Below are 19,375 nucleotides of genomic sequence, written 5' to 3'. Positions count from 1 at the left end.
TTTTATGCCATGTATGAATTGACACCATACCTGCTGTATGGGGTATATTTTCTGTACACTTTCACTGCTGTGGAATTTTATTTGACTGAAATGCAGAACCTGCTTGTTTACCATTAATTACATGACATGCTCATACAATACAAATTTATATAGTGTCTTGCACGTCGGGAGGAAGTCCCAACATACTCGACCCTGCTGGCTATTTTTAGAGTCTTGTGAATATGAATCCATAGAACCCTTTGTTCTTCTACTCCTTTTATGTTCCCACCACCAGAGCTTCTTTATTCTTCCTCCCAAAGTGAATCACTTCACAATTCCCTATATTAAATTTAATCTGCCCATGCTGTAAACCTATTCTTGTGTGCCTACAAATGCACATTCAATACACTTCACAATAAATTCCTGTGAAGAACTTTGAAACATCTCAAAGACATGGCAAGGTGCTATACCAAATGCAAGAATTATTAAATGAATATTATCTTCCTGAATCTATTTGCAATCTTCTACATTATTTAAATAAATATTACTTCTTGTTTAGGGTGTTTCTACAATAAATCATAACAATGAACAACGAGGTAGAATGCGAACTACAACTCAGCCAGGTTGCTGTGAATGTTGATCCTTCCAACTCATTTATGTACAATTCTTTGAACCAGCCAACACCAAAGGAAGGTAAAAATATTAAACGCTGTTACATTCTTGAAAATAATATTTTCAGAAATGTTGTGTTTACATTCTAAAATTATGGGAACTGCTGTTAAATCTCACACCTCCGAAATATTGGTTTCCCCTGCCACTACCTCTTCCGTTGGGCCATCGAGACAGACACCTTTATCAAGTCCAACCTTGGTCAGTACTGGTTCTTCAACTAGTAATTGTATTCCTTGGGAGGGGGGAGGTGAGGGAAGGACATACGTCAGGTCTCCTTGCTGCTGGGCTGACTCCAAGGTGATGTGTTCGGCAACTAGAATGTCAGAATCGAGTTGACTCTCTGTGGCAGTCTCGGTCATCTGATTCTTGAGTCAGACAGGTCCACAGTACTACAGAGTATTGCTGATGATAGACCAGCCAGCCTGGCTTATCGTTAGTACTTGGAGGAGCAGACCAGTCAATGGCGGCAGGGATTCTTCCCACTTGGGTCTGGTTAACTCTGCATGCCAAAACTCTAATGGGTAGCTGGTCCCCTCTTTCCTGCTCGGCATCTGAGCCATCCTACATGAAGGGCGCTATATAAATGGATGCTAATGATGTTGATGATGATTGATTTGCGATTGCTGATGACCGAGAAAGACTTCCACAGACAACAGCACAACTTCCATTTATATAGCGCCATTCATGCAGTTAGGGTCTTGGACACATCCAGAAGAGCCTTTGCTGTTCTGATTCAGTGGAAATCTTTTGGATTGATACAAACCTCTTATTTGACAAATTTCTTCAGTAAAATGTTTGTTACAACTTCCCTCCTTTAGTTTTGCTAACCACGATATCAAATTAAAATGAATTGGTTGCATTATTGTTCTCATACATTCCAATCTAAGTTCATATTTCAATTGAAAACAATTTATTTTTTAGGATCTATTAAGATTATTGTGGTTGTTTCATCTATAATCGCTGCTATAAGTGGACTTCTCTTTGGCTATTCTTATTCAAATATATCTGGAGCTATTCTGGAGCTACAGAAAATTTTACAACTTGGATGCAACCAGCAGGAAATAGTAGTGAGTGTAATCCTAATTGGAGGCATTGTGGGCGCCTCCACTGGTGGATATATCATGGACCGATTGGAAAGAAGAACGGTCATCATTGCAACCTCATGTGGTCTTATACTGGGAAGTGTTTTAACAATGGGTTCCTCCTACGCATTGCTTGTTGCAGGCCGCATTGTGAATGGAATCTCCATAACTTTAAGCATGATTGCAACATGTGCTTACATATCGGAAATTGCCCCAGCAGCGAAAAGAGGCTTGCTGGTATCTATGGTTGAACTGATGGCTGTTTTCGGCATTCTGTTGGCTTATGTTGTCAATTTTAGTTTTGTCAACATTTCAAATGGATGGAAATTCACATTTGGTATTGTGATCCCAATAGCACTACTACAAATCATCGGAGTATTCTACATTCCATCAAGCCCTTATTTTCTGATTAAGAAGGGTGAGGATGAAAAAGCCAATCTTATTTTAAAAAGGACCAGGTTCTATTCTGAAACATCTGGGGAACTGAATAACATAAAGTCTTTCTTGAATAATGAATCCAACTATAAATGTTTAGACATGTTTAGTTCAAAAAGCAACATGAACTTTCGAATGCTAATAGGAATTAGTTTGACCTTTTTTTTGCAAGTTACAGGCCAACCAAATCTTTTATTCTATTCATCTATTATGTTAAAATCTGTTGGATTTGAAAGTGTTTCAGCAGCAACTCTGGCTTCAGTTGGCTTAGGATTGGTAAAAATGTTTGGCACAATTGTGGTAATATTCTTCGTGGACAAAGTAGGACGCAGAACCTTACTATGCGTTGGAGCTGCTGCTATGATGGTGTCACTGAGCATAATTGGAATAGCAAGTTACAACATCCCAATGAAATTCATTCATATCTGTATTGAGCCAAACCACACAAGTCATTTGCAAGATAATATTATAACAGTGGATTACAACTTGATAGCTGCCAGAACTACTCCTTTGGAAACATACACCAGTTCATTGCTGCCCAGTGGCTTTTCTACAGCAAACCAGTCTTACAGCAAAATCAGAGCTTCAAATGAATCCTCTCCAATGATGGAAAGACCCGAAACTGAGAGTGTCTCTCCTGTTGTGAAATGGGTGCTACTTTGCGGCTTACTTATGTGTGGACTTGCATATTCAGTAAGTTTTGGACCAGGTATGTTTAAAAGACATCTATGTAGAAATGTACGCTGAAGAATGTAAAACCTTACCTTGTGGTCACCTGAGCTATGTTTTCATAGCCTGTTTTTCATTTAAAACGGATGGTGACCAAAATCCCAGACTTTCTGAGGACACCTTGCCTAATAAGGGTAGAATCTATTGACTTCCCTTAATAGTGAGTTTCAAATGTATTTTATAAACCAATTTTAATTGATAAAACCTTGCAATACAAAATTTAAATAAATTCTAGTTAAATGCTTAAAAAGTGTTCCAAAATTGGACACAGCAGTTTATTTGTAATCTATGCAATTTGTGTAGATGTGATGAAACAAGTTTAATTAAGTGTTTTTCATCTTTGAATTTGCAATTGTGCCCTTGAGCTGGCAACAATTACAAACAAGATTGTTTTGCTAGCAACCTATTACTGCAAAATAAAGTTACTAAACTTCAGAGTAAAATCCTGTGAAGCACTTTGCAACAGCCTCCCGATATGAAAGGCACTATATCAAATGTAAGGGTTATAATGAGGCAAGCTCATCAGGAACGTGAGAGTTGCTAGCCAAAAAATCTTGTTTGTAATTCTTGCCAGCTCGTGGCTGCTGAGGAAGATGACAGCAATGAGTCTAGCAATTTCAATTTAACATTTTTGAAAAGTTGAATTGTGCTCTCGAAATGCATAAAGATTGTGAAAATCAAACACAATTTTACTTTAATGCCTGTTTACGTGCAACAATTTCTTGTCAGTAATTGTTACATTCATTTAAGACAGGGGTCTCCAAATAATTTTTTGAGCATTTGTGCTACCATGAGGTCGATCCCACTAGGTAGCTCTCTCACGATGATTAAAAAGACGAGAGGAATGAGCGATAGAACTGCATTGTTATTTAGTCCAGTTGAAGACAAAGTCAGATGCATGAAGTATTTCAAAAATATTTCAAAAGCTTTGTTTTCATGCATGTCAAAATAAAAATATAAACTTTATTGTTTAAACTGTGATAAATATCGGTCCCGTGCTGCTCTTAGGCATATCCCATGAAGTATTTGGGACATCCTCCCAAGGTGAAATCCCTTCTAACTTTATTTAACTAAAATTGTGCTCTTTGAGGTGAAGATTGTTAATCTGGGATTTTGAACACTTTACCATTTGGGCCTTCTGTTATCACTATCAAGCACTCTTAGATAAAGTGTAGGATAATTTAGAGGCAACAAAGTATCAACCTCTCCGCACTCTCTGCTCAGCAGGCTCCGGCCAGCTTCACATCCCCCACCTGGTCCAAACTCAGTACTTAAAGTTGTGTTAGCAAATTCAGCACCTGCTAAACCCCTCCCCACCCATTTGTTTTAATTACTTTTGGTCATCCGGATGTCTAACCCATCACGTTGCTTATGAGTATCCAAACCAAACAGAGTTCCATGCATCCCACCTACACATGAAAATTCCTGAGATGTTTATTGGAATGCACACTCTCTCCCTGGACGAAGACATCCTGCTTACCTAATTCCAAAGAATAAAACGCTCTGGATGGCAAGAGCTTTTTTGCTTTTTTTTCATTAAAAAAATCATGTTGGTGAATTCTTTTAACCACAGGTATAGGTTTGGAATTTGAAAGAGGACAGTCATTGGCAAATCCTTAATTTCCTTAAGCGGATTGGCTGAAGTGATGTTTGTTTTTAAGGTATAGTGAATGCACAATGGCTTATAATTTTCTATAACTAGCACACTTCCCACTTCTCCAGTTTGTCACAAAATTGGATTGCGTGTCTTAAACTGAGCTTGTGCAGCCTCTTTTTCAGGAGCTTGTTCTAGTATTTGTCATGTGCATCATTAATGAGTGAGTTCAAGAGATAATAATAATAATAATAATAATAATAATAATAATAACAATAATAATAATAATCCTTGCATTTGATATAGTGCTTTTCACTTCTTCTAGACGTCTCAAAGCACTTCACAGAATATGCTGTAAAGTGAATTGACCGTATATTTGTGGGCGAAATGCGGCAGCCAATTGCACACAGCAGTGTCCCACAAACAGTCGTGGATTGAAAATGACCAATTTATTATTACTTTGTTTTGGAGGGATTATTATTAGGTGTGTGGAGTAAGGAAACTTGCCCAAGGTTTCGCCCTGCCTGGAATTGAACCCAGGTGTCTCGCTTGGAGCTGGTAAAGTAGATTGCCATTGTTCTAATTGACACGAACCTCTCTTTTGGATCCTTTTACTCATTTTCAAATTTCTTCATGCCCTCACACTCCCTAGTATCCAATCAGCTTACCCCCCACTCCACCACTCACTGCCTCCATTCGGCTGGCTCTGGCCTCCTCATCCCCTCAGCTCTACCATCGGTGGTGGTGCTGACAGCAACTATGCTCTGAAACTCTGGAACTCGCTCCCTCAATCCCTCTGCCTTGTCCCTCCCACCCCACTTTCAAATCCTGCCTGAAGACCTTCCTTTTTGATCGTGCTTACGGTCACCTCCCCATTCCCTCTCCCCCTTGCTCGGTGTCAGACACCTGTCTGTTAAGTGCTCCGGGACGCTTCAAGTTGTTGCTGTTGTTTTTGGATGCTTGTGCCATGAAGAAACGAGAATTCATAGAATTTGGAAGAATCCATCGAAATGAATGAAGTACAGCATCAGCAAAGAATTAAGAATACATGCAGGAGATCCTAAATGCTGCTATTGTATTCCATTATGTGCTAATCTTTAAAGTCCACCTGTCCCTGATCAATATGAAATATAGACTGATTGGTAAATGAAGCAGATTATAATTTAAATTAAAATTTGCAGTGAGAGTTGCAGGTGAGTTGCACATATAACTAACTCTCTTTGGATGAAAATATGCAGGATCTGTTTAATTTTGGAAGTGCTGAGTCTGACATTTTCTTATTTATCTTTGATTACAGTTGTCTGGGTGTTGCTGAGTGAAATATTTCCAGTGGGAATAAAAGGCAGGGCTATGTCTTTCATAGGAATGTTCCAATTGATTGTAAACCTCCTGATTTCTCTGACCTTTTTGAATGTGACAGGTAAGACAGCAGAAGAAGCTTCGGAAAATGGGCTTAAAGCTGAAGTTTGTACAATGTCAGAGTATAGCCTCAGTAAATAATGTAGCTGCTTTTACTTCATCCACTGAATAATGCAAAACATGCTTACATAACTTCGCATGTTCACTGCTATTTGCATAAACTACATGGAGTCTTGTAGCTTAGTGGTTAGAGCACTCGGCTTACAAGCAAAAGGACCTGGATTCGATTCCTGGGCGGGCCGAAATGTTAGGCAAGTTTCCTTAATCCACACGCCTCTGTTTACCTAGCAGAAAGTAGGAGCCCAGTTGTTAGTTGATTAGCGCCTTGGGACGTCCTCCTGACGTGAAAGGCGCTTTATAAATGGAATCTTGTATTGTTTTGTTGTAGCGGATCACTTTTCCGGGAGTAATAACCCCTTCAAAATTAAAAAAATGAATTTGGTCAGTCAATCCTCGACAGTTTGTGGGACACTGCTGTGCGCAATTGGCTTCTGCGTTTCGCCCACAAAATATACACTTTACAGTATATTCTGTGAAGTGGTTTGAGATGTCCAAAGACATGTTAAAGTGCTACATCAAATGCATCAGTTATAATGAGCCAAGTTTATCAGGAATGTGAGAGTTGCTAGCCCCACCATCAGCGGCTGTGCTTTCATCCACTACGCTCCGAAGCTGTGGAACTCTCTCCCTTAATCCCTTTGCCTTGCCCCCTCTCTCCCCATTTTTAGGTCACGCTTGAAGACCTTCCTCTTCGACCGGGACTTCGGTCATCTTACCCTCCTGTCGATTCGGCAATGGGCTCCACCCGCATGAAGGGCGCTGTATAAATGCAAGTTGTTATTATTGTTGTAGTGACAGCTTTTCTAAAGATGGCTTTTTTTCATTTCCCGTACAATATTTACTGCCATTATGGGTGTTTGTGGTCTGGACAATATGGAGGTCTGATGTCTCACCCACCTCAGGTGAATTTGACCGCTTGCTGCCTGCAGTCTGCCATCAAGGATAATGCAACACTAGAGGCATGGAGTATAGGATAGAGCATACGATGGGATTGAAAGTGCAGCTTGCTCTGAGAACCAGTGCAAATTCAATGGACTAATGGGCTCCTTCTACCCTGTAAATTTCTATGATTCCATGAGACAGACGAGTACAAAATGAGTTTTATGAAGGGGCGTTGTGCCAGCCATAAGACAAGACCTATGGGTACATTACTGGCTTGTGTATACACCTCTTCAGTGTCAGAATATAGGAAAGAGAAAGCACAACTTCCATATTGCGGTGAACAAAGGTTCATTCATGGGAATATCTGTTTGGCCATTGATGTTGAAGACAGCAGTGAATAACTCCAGAATAACCTGGCAATTATTTAATGCTATATATCTTACAGTATTTCATTTGTACTCTCTCCCTCCCCAGCTTGGCCTCCCAAACTGCACTTTGAGATGTCCTCCTGGCATGAAAGGCACTATAATAGTAATAACAATAATAATCCTTGCATTTGATATAACGCCTTATCACGTCTTCGAGATGTCTCAAAGCGCTTCACAGGATTTACTGCAAAGTGAAATGACTGTATATTTTGTGGGCGAAACGCGGCAGCCAATTGCACACAGCAGTGTCCCACAAATGTCACTCCCTTATCATCAGTCTTGCACAATTGAGAAATACAGAAGGTAATTGATGGTGGCTGCAGCAAATGGAGTCAGACTCACAAAGTGGCTTGTGAAACGAACAGTGTTAAAGACAGTATGAATTTGTTAAATTAAAAAGCAATTAAAATGGCCTTTTTTTGGCAGTTATATTCCTTCCAGTTATATTTTCAAAGACACCGGTTTTAAAAAAAACATAATAAATTTAAATTGTATCATCCTGTCTCAGTTGCTAGCACTCATGCCTCTGAAGCAGAGGTTCTGGGTTATATTCCATATTAAGACATTGAACTCCTATAGTCTAGGTTGACTCTCTAGTGTAGTGCTAAGGGTGTGCTGTACGGTTACTTAAATGACCCTGTAGTGAAATATGAACTGACATAAGCTCTCAATTTGCTTCACATAGTAAATTTTAATAAAAGATTAGTAAAAAATGCATATTCATATTAGCTACTTGGCTCCCAAAATTCAGCTCTTCCGATTTAACCCAACAATCTCTCTTCCTTAAACCTTTTTGGTCACATACACCAGTCTGTTCAATGTGTTGTAGACACCAGTTGCAAAGCAAACACAACTTTATCTTCCATGGTGAAGAAAACCTTTGTTCCTTGTTCTTCCATTTGTCCTTGGGCTTCGTCCATTTGCGTATAAAGCAAATGGATGATTTCTATATATCAGCCTTTATGAAACAAATAAGTCCATGAATTTGCAAAAGTCGTTAATCAAGTTAAGACAATTCAGGATTCTGGGATTGCTTACAGTGCTGCATTACTGGAGGTACTGTCTTTCAAATGAGACATCAAACCAAAATTCTGTATGGCTGTTAAGGTTGAAGTTTGAAGATCCCATGGTATTATTCAAAATAAGGGAGTTTCTTCCAATGTCCAGGCTAATGATCATCCAGATAAAATTGGTCATTGACTTGATAGCTGTTTGTGGGTCATTGCTGTATGCAAATTTGCATGCCACGATTACCCACAAAACAGTCAGGAAACAGTTAGATTCTGTGAAAGCGCTTTGAAGGGTCCTCACACTGTGAAGGCACTGCACCAAAATCAAATATTTATTTAAATTGTTGCTGTTTAAATTGTTGTTGTTTTTGAAATAATCAACAAAACCTGCTTATTATTATTATAACCTGCTTTTATTATTTACTGATTCCAGAGTCTATTGGCCTGATGTGGATGTTCTTTATCTGTGCCACGTTGAGTTTTGTCTCATTGGTTTTTATAATTTTCCTTGTACCTGAGACAAAAGGTCTGCCATTAGAGCAGATAACTGAGCAATTTAGTCTAAGGTAAGTTGTGAACAGATATAAGAAACATTATTCTATATATTATTATAAGCCTAATAAGAGATACTTAAAGCTTGCTGGTGTTTTTATAACCAGGTTTAGACCCACACTCTAAGTGCATTGTGGACAAATGACTATGGTGTTAATGTAGCCAGAGAGATCACTATTTGAGTCAAATCAAAGTTAAATTCTAATCCATGTGAAATCTTTCTCCAGGTACAATGTAAGGACTTTGAGCTGCTATACAGGTAACTGTATGAAGAGAGTTGTACCAAGGATATTTCAGAAACGTAGAAGTGATGAGCACTGCATTTGGGCTACAGATGTCCAATACCACATTGAAGGTTTGGAAAATATTTTTATGATAGTACTGTGTAACTTTAAAAATTATAAGTTTATTGTTTACCAGGAAATTTCACTGTTTTTCGTTAGCCTTAATACCAATGCTCGAATGTTACTGTATTTTACGCACATATAATTTTTGGCCATGATTTTCTGTTTTTGTAAAAAAACTATTTTTTTGTTGTTCACATGGCATTTTGCCATAAAACATTAGACTGCATTTTTTTTACACAGCTTGCAAGCAAAGTTGTTTGCTTGGGAATTGTGATCTATTGCTGGCAAGAAGTATTGTCTTCTCTAGAGGTAAACCTTAACCATAGAAACGTACAGGACCAGAAAAGCCCAAGACCATTGCAGTTCATCTGAACAGTAGGTCCTAGCATTTGAAGAATGACAAATCATGATCTTTTTCTTACACCCTTCAATTTTTCTCTCTGGAAAATATATCCCAATCTCTCTTGAATCAATTGCTATCCTTGCTATGACAGGACATAAGAAGAATAGTTCAAAATGTATTGCATGCCACTCTGTTTGACAAATGTGTCTCTACTGTTGAACAACCATGAAACAAATTCTCAATGGTGTTGAATTAAAGATCTCTCACTGGAAGAAATAACTAATGGTTAGGTTTATGTAGATGCATTAAAAATCGGTAAACATCGTTATTCATTGGTTTTGCTATATTCTGCAAAAGGACTTGCTGTCATTTGAATGAATCATTAAACCAGGGTTCTATTTGCCTGTAAAGATGCTGTGGGACTCGAAAAACTTTTACCAAATTTCTCCCGGTGTCCTGGCCAACAATCCTCCAGATAAAATGATCATTCATACCATTATGAAGTCATTATAATACCTCAGATGGCCTGGGGACATTGAATCAAAGACAAAGGTCAAGTTCTTTCACACCTTAAATTAAATGAGTTCTTCAAATCTCCAACTCAAAACTCATTCAATCATTCGTTAACCTTGACCCCATCTTTACCCTCCTCCTCACCAATCATTGGGATTATGACAGGTAATCCCAATGCCTTATATCGCAACAAAAAGGTGCATTCATCAGCATCCTATGCACTACCAGACAGTTGACTTCAGCAATAACCTGCTTGTGTTTCCTCCCTCCCTCCTTGATCTTTACAGAGACTTGAGAAGCACTGTATAGAAAGCTCAGCAGTGTTTTATTGATTCTTAAACCCTATACCTCACTTACACCAATCGGAACATGATACCCATCACAACATTGCAAAATAGAAAATACGCTGACACTAAACTATGACACTAGCAGCTTTACCCAAAGTTAGTAGACACAGAAAAAACAATCTTGACCTGGAGGCGAGGCTCTCAGGTCAGGTATTTACCATCTTGATGACACACAAGGCGAAAAGCGATCCCGAGTTCAGCAAACCCCCTCTTATATTGTCTAAACTCCCATTCCAATGTATCGCATTGATGCTTTTTTCCTCCATTTTCAATCTCCACCCACCTTTCAATGTATCAGTAGGTTCACCCTCCAGGACCTGGGTGTTGCTTACCTGCCTTTTTGTTTCCATAACTCACCCAATTCATAGACTTTGTGTGCCAAGGCTGTCCTTAACTGTTCAAATTATATTTCGGTCCAGAGACCATAAATGCACTTAAAGCGAAAGCGTCTTATTTTGCACTAAATCTCAATATATACAAAATATCTATATTTATAACTTTAATAAAAGAGGTCAATTTAAACAAGATGACCGTGACAGTGATATGACCTCTGGAACATGGCCCATCTCCGCCACTATGTGTTGCATTGTTGGAGGTACTATCCATCGGATGAGACGTTAAGGCTAGGTCCCGTCTAGGGATTGCAACCCTGGGAATCCCGATCCTAGGATCCAAGGATCCTGTATGATAATGGTGCTCCCAAAATCCCAGGATTCATTCAAGAGAATCCCAGAATTTCAGAAGGCCAAACTCAGGTGGAAGGAGAGGGCGGGCTTTCCTGTTCTGCTGTAATCTGTCGAGCGAGTGATTAACTCTCTCCAGGCAACCTCCCAATGGAGAGATCCTCTCTCTGAGGTACCCTGCTGGTGCGGAGTATGACCACAAGTGTCCTGGGCAAGGTCAATTTCAGGATTTGAGGCATAAAAATTCCCAAATCCCAGGATTCTGAAACAGCACCAGGATTTCAACCTCTAGTCCTGTCTGCCTGTTCAGGTGAATGTTAAAGATTTAGTCCATGTATTTAAAAAGAGAAAGGAATATCTCCTGGTGTTATTCCTAGATACAATTCTTGGATGTTTATAGCCAATAGATTACAACCACTACACTTTATAGTATATCCAGTGAAGTACTTTGAAACATCCTCCTGATGTGAAAGGTGCTACATTGAACACAGGAATTATTGTTAGTACATGGCCTCCAAGTTCAGTAGATTCTTCATAAAGTTGAGTGCCCTCAACTAAATAACATTCTCCAAATAAGAAGGCCTGCCAACTTCAGCAGCACTCTCTTGTCGCACTTATTCTAGACTTCTTGTTACTAACAAATAGCATTCAATTAGTTTTCTAGATTCCTTTCTGCACATACAACCAAGCATTGTGAAGGCCTGTAGCGTACAAGAACAACACCAACAACAACCGCTTAGAGCGCTCACCTCGCAAACAAGAGGACCTGGGTTTGATTCCCAGAAAGGGCGAAATGATAGGCATGTTTTCACACGCCTCTGTTTACCTAGCAGTAAATAGGAACCTGGTTGTTGATCGATTAGCGGATCATCTTTCCAGGGTACTAACCCCTTAAAAAAAACACATAAATAATTTTTACAAATAATTATTTGGTCACTTAATCCACGACTATTTGTGGGACACTGCTGCGCACAATTGGCTGCCATGTTTCACCCACAGTACATACAGTGAATTCACTTTACAGTGTATTCTGTGAAGTACTTTGAGACGTCCAGGAAGATGTGATAAGTTGCTATATCAAATGCAAGGGTTATTATTATTTTGTACTTAGATATATAGATATTAGATACTTAGATATTTAAATCAATGTATTCATCCAGGCCATTTATATATATAGAATGAAAAGGTGGGGCCCAAGCACCAATTCATGGGGGACACGATGGATTGATGCCACTGATGCCTATCAGAGAATGTTTCCTTTATCATAACTCTTCCTCCTACTTCCAACCAATTTCTGATTGATATCATGAGATTGCCTTCAGTTCCATTTTAGCTACTAAATTTTATGGAAATCTTATTAAATACCTTCTGAAATTTCATATAACTCACATTTTTCAGTCCATCAATTCAATGGTTCTGTCAAGGGAACTCTATTAGATTAGTCAAGGCTGTGATTGATGGTTAGTCAAGCCCAAGCCCATATCTCTGATCAGTTCATAATTATGCAGATGTTCATGGTGCTCGCTTACTCTATCTTCAGTGATAGATTATAGTAATCTGCCTACAACTGACCTACAGTCATTTAATTTGTTGTTTCCTTTCTTCGTGAATAATGACTTCATATTTGCTATCTTCTAATCGTCCGGTATTATTTCTGAATCCAGAGAGCTTTGGAAGATTATAACTAATGCATCTACAATTTTTAAACTTATTCCCATTGATAATAACCATTAATAACCTCGAATGAGGCATCTAGACTTCGAGCTTAGACTGACTTCAGTCCCACTATTTTTTTGTTTGCTTATAATAATAATAATCCTTGCATTTGATATAGCGCTTTTCACATCGGGAGGACGTCCCAAAGCGCGTCACAGAACACACTGTAAAGTGAATTGACTGTATATTTGTGGGTGAACGCGGCAGCCAATTACGCACAGCAATGTCCCACAAACAGTCGTAGATTGAAAATGACCAATTTAATTATTGTTTCTGGTTTTTGGAGGGATTATTATTAGGCGTGTGGAGTAAGGAAACTTGCCCAAGGTTTCGCCCTCTGCCTGGAATTGAACTCAGGTCTCTCGCTTGCAAAGCGAGTGCTCTAACCACTGAGCTACAGGACTCCACTTATATTGCAATTTCTCACCTGAAGAAAATCTTATCATCTTCCCTGTATCTGTGATATCAAATCCTCATTCTCGAGTATGAAGCCTAAGCAATATTCATTTAACTGGTCTGTCTTGACCTTATCCTTTACGACTATCATACATTAGCCAAATTGAAATCCATTCCAACTACAAATATATAACCATGTTTTTATAAGCAACTTATTACCAAAATAGCTATCCCTGTTGGTAAGTAGTTATTTCTTCCTGCCCTAGTCAATTGAAACCAACAGGAACTCACTCTTGGTATAATATATTTTATACAGAGGTATGATGTGAGAATTGGGTCTCAGCATTTCAAAGAACTTGTACTAAACCCAGTTTATTCATTAAGTGTTGTAAAAAAGGAGGGTGACCGAAGGCACGGTTGAAGAGGAAGGTCTTGAGATGGGTCTTGAAGGAGGCAAGAAAGGGGGTGAGGCGGAGGGCCTGCGGGCTGGAGTTCCAGAGGGTGAGGGCAGAGTGGTAGAAGGCCCACCCGCCAGGATCTTGAACTGTATCCTCTGAGTGATGGGGAGCCAGTGGAATCGCACGAGGATGGTGTTGATAGGGTCACAGAGCCTGATGTAGGTGAGGACATGGGCTGTAGAATATGCATGTATGCATTTGTGCATAGTCATAACAATATTATTGATATTTTTACCATGTAACTATAGTTTGGAGGGAAGCAATTCAACATTTTATTTGCTTGCAATTTTTAAGAAATACAGTTGAAGACGCTTAATGCAGTAAACAAGTCTGGTCAATGAAGGATTAGTCTGTGAAAACATAAGTGAACAGCTGTTTACTGAGAACCAAGATCATACAATACAGGACAACCCCAAGGTTGAAAAGTGCAACAGAGAAGCTCTGAGTATTCAGGTGATGCCTGAATAGGTTTCAAATGTATGTAGATTATATAAACAAGAGAATACTGAGGGTGGTAAGGAGTTTCACTGTCTCATATGACGAAAGTCACATTAACAGAGACAGGAAAGGTTTCAATGCCTACTATAATAGTTTAAATAAATTAATTCTCAGGACATAATTTCTTATGTAAATAGGAATAATCATGTTTCCAATTTTATTTGAAAAGGTCTTTTCCTTCAACAAGAAAATGCTTCCGTTTTGCTTAGCAGAAAGTAGGAACTGGTTGTTAGTTGATGGGCGGATCGCTTTTCCGGGAATAATATTCCCTTAAAAAANTGTGGTCATTCAATCCATGACTATTTGTGGGACATTGCTGTGCGCAATTGGCTGCCACGTTTCACCCACAAAATATACACTCTACACTATATTCTGTGAAGCACTTTGAGACAGAGTGTCAAATGCAAGGATTATTAAAGGATTAAGAGCTGCTTGCTCATGTGAAGCTGAAGTGTCATTAATCTATGAATATTACATTTGTGCTAATATTTGAATACACTTGTCTCCTTTGGGTGTTTCCTTCTGTAAAAATGTTAAGGTTCGCTTCTAGTAATGCCCTTTTAAAACAATACCAACTGTACTTTTTAAGCTATATGAAATGTGTAAACTTGGTAAACCGCTATGTATAATACAAGCACTATTTATTATTTTGTTCCAGATGTTTCTCTCTATTCCGAATGAGTCGTTAAATGAAGGTCTTGGCCGCTTGTGGTTCAGGTGGATGTTAAAAGATCCCATGCTGATATTTCAAAGAAGAATGGGAAGCTTTCTCATTCAAACTCATCTCCCCAAAATTAGATTGTTGTGGCTGCTAATCTCTTTTTTTTGGACATTACAGATATGTATTGCTGTGTTTGCCCATGTAGCAAAATTGCGTAATTTTAAATTATTCTCATTTCATGAACTGCTCATGAACTAATACTCATTTACTTAGACAAATGTAAGTTGCTGTTGTTTATACAAATTAGTTCATTAAAGTAATAATACTTAATAACTCATATACAATGGATAGTCTAGAGTAGCTGGGATTGTTTTTCTTAGAACAGGGAAGGTTAAGGCGAGACTTAATAAAGATGTTCAAAATTATGAGGGGTTTTGATAAGAGTAAATAAGGAGAAACTATTTCCACTGGCGGGTGGGTCAGTAACCAGAGAACCCAAATTCAAGATAATTGGCAAAAGAACCAGAGGGGAGATGCGAAATGGTTTTAAGCAGCGAGTTGTTAGGATCTGGAATGCACTGTCAAAACACTTTCTCTCGTGTTTCTGGCGGTTGATCAGATTTAGGCATAACGTGATTGTAAAAGTAACTGAGCTATTGTAACCACAGAAATCTCCTGGGAAACATCCTCCCTAAATATTTAAATTACACGATACATTGGAGCTTTAAAAAGTGCTCATCAGGAAAATACATCTCAGGTTAACTGGAGCCTAGATTTCACCACCAAGTAGTGCCACATCCAGCAGTCTGGTGAGAAACAATTGTCAATGCTGCATTCTCCAGCTGCAATCCATGACCTCTACCTCCAGTGCCAATTATTGCTACTGTTTCACTCTGGATACCACAGCTTGGTTTGAATACTTTTAAGCATGGTGATGAGTTTCCGCATGTGTTAAATCCCTGGCTGACCCCACAACCCCCCAATTTTTAAAAAAAATGGTTACTACTTGACTGTTTAAAAGACTAAAAGCACGGGAACATCAATTGTTTTAATTTCTTAATGGTAAACTGCAAGTAAAGCCCATTTTTTAATTACAGGAACATGAATGGCAGGATTCCTTATGTGCTAGTGCCACCTGGTGGCTATCTGGAGTTAGGAGACCAGTTTCATTCATGCCTGTTTCTTTTACTGATGCCAGGGAAGACAGTTGCATGACTGTTACAACATAATTAAAGCAGCACTAACTGTTGCCAGAGGCTCTCTAAGTGTACTATTACATATGTGAGCTGTGAGGATATTGGCTTTGCCTCTGGTGGTAGAGCTATTTCTGTCTGTTTGTTAAATGTATGCTTCCAGCACCAGGTACAGTTGAACCTGGTTGTGCCATTAGCACACATGATGCAAATAGTACACTGTTGCAATAATACTTGCTAATGTGGTTGTGTGACACATAACAGGTGTTATGATCTTAACCACCTGGCCAAGGCTTCCTTACAAAACCCATCACTCAGCTATTGCTGCCACTGCACCAGGTAGTAATTTGTTTTCCAGCACATGGGTGATGTTACCATGTATCCTGCAAGATGATGCTTTGCCACGTGTTCTAAGCTAGAACCTACATGTGTACATCTGCACCACTACCTCACCACTGCCTGAGCAGAGTACCTTCGCATTTAGATGCAAAGCAGAGGCTGATCTGATAACACCAGCTGCACTGCCTTTTGAATTTGTGATTTCATTTTTTGCTCCCAATGAAGGCCAACAATGTGTTTTTTGTGACTGGCTTGACTGCACCACAGACTTTCACCAGAGGTCAGGTATGTTCCATAGCCAAAATGAAAACCGAACAGGAAAGAACTTCACAAGAACGAGAGTGTTAGTGCACCGTTTTGGATTGCAGTGTTGTACAATTGTGACGTGTTAATGGTGATAGTTTCTACTTTAAAACCAATGGATTTCTAGAAGTCTATATCAAGAATCAATGCAGTTGGGTCCTATTCATTCATGATGGATGTTTACCATGAGTAGAGCAAAACAGAGATCAGTGCTATGATTTTTCTATTGCGATTAGTTCGGCTCAAAATTAAATAAAAAATCTTGCTTCATTATTAACAATGTAACTGTGTCCGATGCAACAAATTTATTCTGATAATGACAATTTACGCTAAAATACTGCAGCAAATCTAGCTCAGAATTTTTTTTCCAAAGGGCACTTTGTGTATTTTCATGATTTCTAATTCACTAATAACATTTGGAGCAAGTTTAACATTTTTATTAGCTTGGAATGAAAAGCCATGGAGAACTTCCTCCCCTTAGATTTCAATGGGGTGTTTTCAGTGAAATAATTGCTTAAAAATAGTTTGATAATAACCTAGGTATTGTTCTAGCTCCATTTGGACAATGCTAAAATCAGAAGTGTTGAACCATTCGATCTTGAAGCTGTTAAATTAATTTAGAGATAAGTAAACTCCTAAAAGACTGATTCTGAACAAGACATTTGGGTCCTTTTAACCAGCCAGAACCCACTCTTTGTTTTCCTTTCACATAATCTTTCTTGTTGTGAGAATGCCTTTTTAACCTATATATATATATATCTTAGCTGCTATTAGATCAAATTCTTCCTATTTTGTGTGTGGCACAGCGGTAAATGCTTGATAAATCAAAATCAAAGAGAAAAAATGATCCATAGGCCTTGATGTTTATACATTTGATACCTTCTTCCCGACCAATCCCTACCACACACAATAATAATCCTTACATTTGGTCTAGTGCCCTTCACTCCTGGATGACGTCCCAAAGTGCTTCAGTGTACTGTAAAGTGAATTGAATGTGTTTTGTGGGCAAACATAGCAGCCAATTTGTACACAGCCATGAAGTGAATGACCAATTTTATTTGGGGGATTTTTAGCCAGGACACTGGAAGAAACTCACTCTCTTTTTGAATAGTGTTATGGGATCTTTAAACGTCCACCTGAACAGACAGACAGAGCCTCGGTTTAACATGTTACACGAAGCACAGGATATCCATCCTTCAGTTTGAATGCCTTGCTTCCATCTGACCCAAGTAGGAATGGATACAAATAAATACACATTTTGCTTTATTTGTAGAGATTTGTCAAACACCTCAAAGCAAGTAATTATTTTCAAGTGCAATGACCGATTTTGTCGGTAAGCATGACAACCATTTGCACTAGCAAGGTTCTACAGATAACCAGGAAGTGAATGACTGATTTAATTCAGATATATTTTAGCCAGCAAACAGTGAGAAACTCACACCTCTTTTCAGATTGTGTCATTGGATTTTTAATGTCCGCCTGAAAAATAGGCAGGCACTAGCTGAGGTTATTCAAGTCAGCCCTTGTGCGCGCACTTCCAATCTGGCTGGGATTCCATAGCTCAATCACCTAACTCTCCAGCACCAAATGCTCCAAAACACTCAAAAACACATTGTTCTTTAAATGAGTAGATTTTGAAGATTTTTTTTTCAGAATTTACAGTTTTACATAGGAAAGATACACATTTTATATGAAATAAATGAGTATACTATCTTAACTACACCATATCAACTTGGACATTTAACCTTTACAACACATCATTGTCCTTTTCCAAATCAAATTTAACAAGCTGCGGTGGCTTCCAAGATGTGGTATAAAAGCATTACAATGTTCCCACCTACTGGCAATAGCAATCACCTACTGGCAATAGCAATGAAGACATAAAATCTAAGCAATAATACTGACATTTTGAATGAGACTATTTACATGACAGATGCACTCTGTCGCTTAACATAACCTTTTGAGCACTGTAGAAGCATTTATATTCCAAACTACAACTACTGTATACTTATTACATTTATTCTATGAATATTGCAAATTAATAATGATTTTGTAGCTGCATACATTCTTCCACTTAGACTTTATTGAAACTGGAAGTTTACAAAAAGTGTCCTACAGAACAATGTGCCATTTGAAAGTTGGAAATACTGTCCAGTACTCAAAGGATTATATTCAATGTGAATTCTGATTCTAATTTAGATGGTCTAATTGATAATTCTTAAACAATCTTGGAATTGTGTCACGGTAAAAAATAAATTTATAAATAAATAAATTTGTTTGAAATTTAATAGAAGAGGTACTCCTTATAACCCTCAACGCTCTTACGAGGATAAACACTCAACCTGAGTTCAGATGGAAAAAGTGGAGCTGAATTGAAAATTGTAACTGCTATAGTGAAGTCTGCGCTCCACAATATAAACTTCCTTAAGAACGCTAAACTTTCCTTGCACTCTAGAACATAAATCTGTTGTTCACCATATAACAAGAATATTGGATGAAATACTGCTGAACGTTTCACATTTATTATGGAATATTACTGGACTGAACTGCAAAACATTTATTAAAACTGCAGAAGGGCATTAACATACTTTTTAAAAAGGGTTAAAGAAAACCGACTGCTTCCAATAAGTACATTAATGTTAAAAATCAAAGCTATGCATCGTACAGCACTTCAGTATTTATTAAAAACACAGATAAAGTAAATCTGAGAGGAAACATCTCACTAATGACAGGTAT

General features: G+C 38.4%; 1 protein-coding gene across 1 annotated transcript; it reads left to right on the top strand.

The window, feature by feature from the left end:
• The first annotated feature begins 563 nt into the window (after positions 1 to 563).
• Positions 564 to 15,267, top strand: slc2a12 (solute carrier family 2 member 12). Its single transcript, XM_007903543.2, has 6 exons — positions 564 to 672; positions 1,573 to 2,877; positions 5,789 to 5,911; positions 8,724 to 8,856; positions 9,070 to 9,197; positions 14,802 to 15,267. Exons 1-6 carry the CDS (start codon positions 564 to 566, stop codon positions 14,822 to 14,824), a joined length of 1,821 nt encoding a protein of 606 aa, XP_007901734.1. The 3' UTR covers positions 14,825 to 15,267.
• Positions 15,268 to 19,375: the final 4,108 nt, after the last annotated feature.

The sequence above is a fragment of the Callorhinchus milii genome, unplaced genomic scaffold (assembly GCF_018977255.1).
Source record: "Callorhinchus milii isolate IMCB2004 unplaced genomic scaffold, IMCB_Cmil_1.0 Scaffold3, whole genome shotgun sequence".
Lineage (NCBI taxonomy): Eukaryota > Metazoa > Chordata > Chondrichthyes > Chimaeriformes > Callorhinchidae > Callorhinchus > Callorhinchus milii.
Note: the sequence above shows the minus strand (reverse complement) of the source record. Positions and strands in the feature narration are given on the sequence as shown.

Excerpts from the sequence above, each read along its gene's own strand:
- slc2a12 (XM_007903543.2), top strand. The coding sequence starts at position 564 with ATGAACAACGAGGTAGAATGCGAACTACAACTCAGCCAGGTTGCTGTG. Across the intron at positions 8,857-9,069 it reads ACTGAGCAATTTAGTCTAAG|GTACAATGTAAGGACTTTGA; the intron begins GTAAGTTGTGAA and ends ATCTTTCTCCAG. Across the intron at positions 9,198-14,801 it reads TGTCCAATACCACATTGAAG|ATGTTTCTCTCTATTCCGAA; the intron begins GTTTGGAAAATA and ends ATTTTGTTCCAG.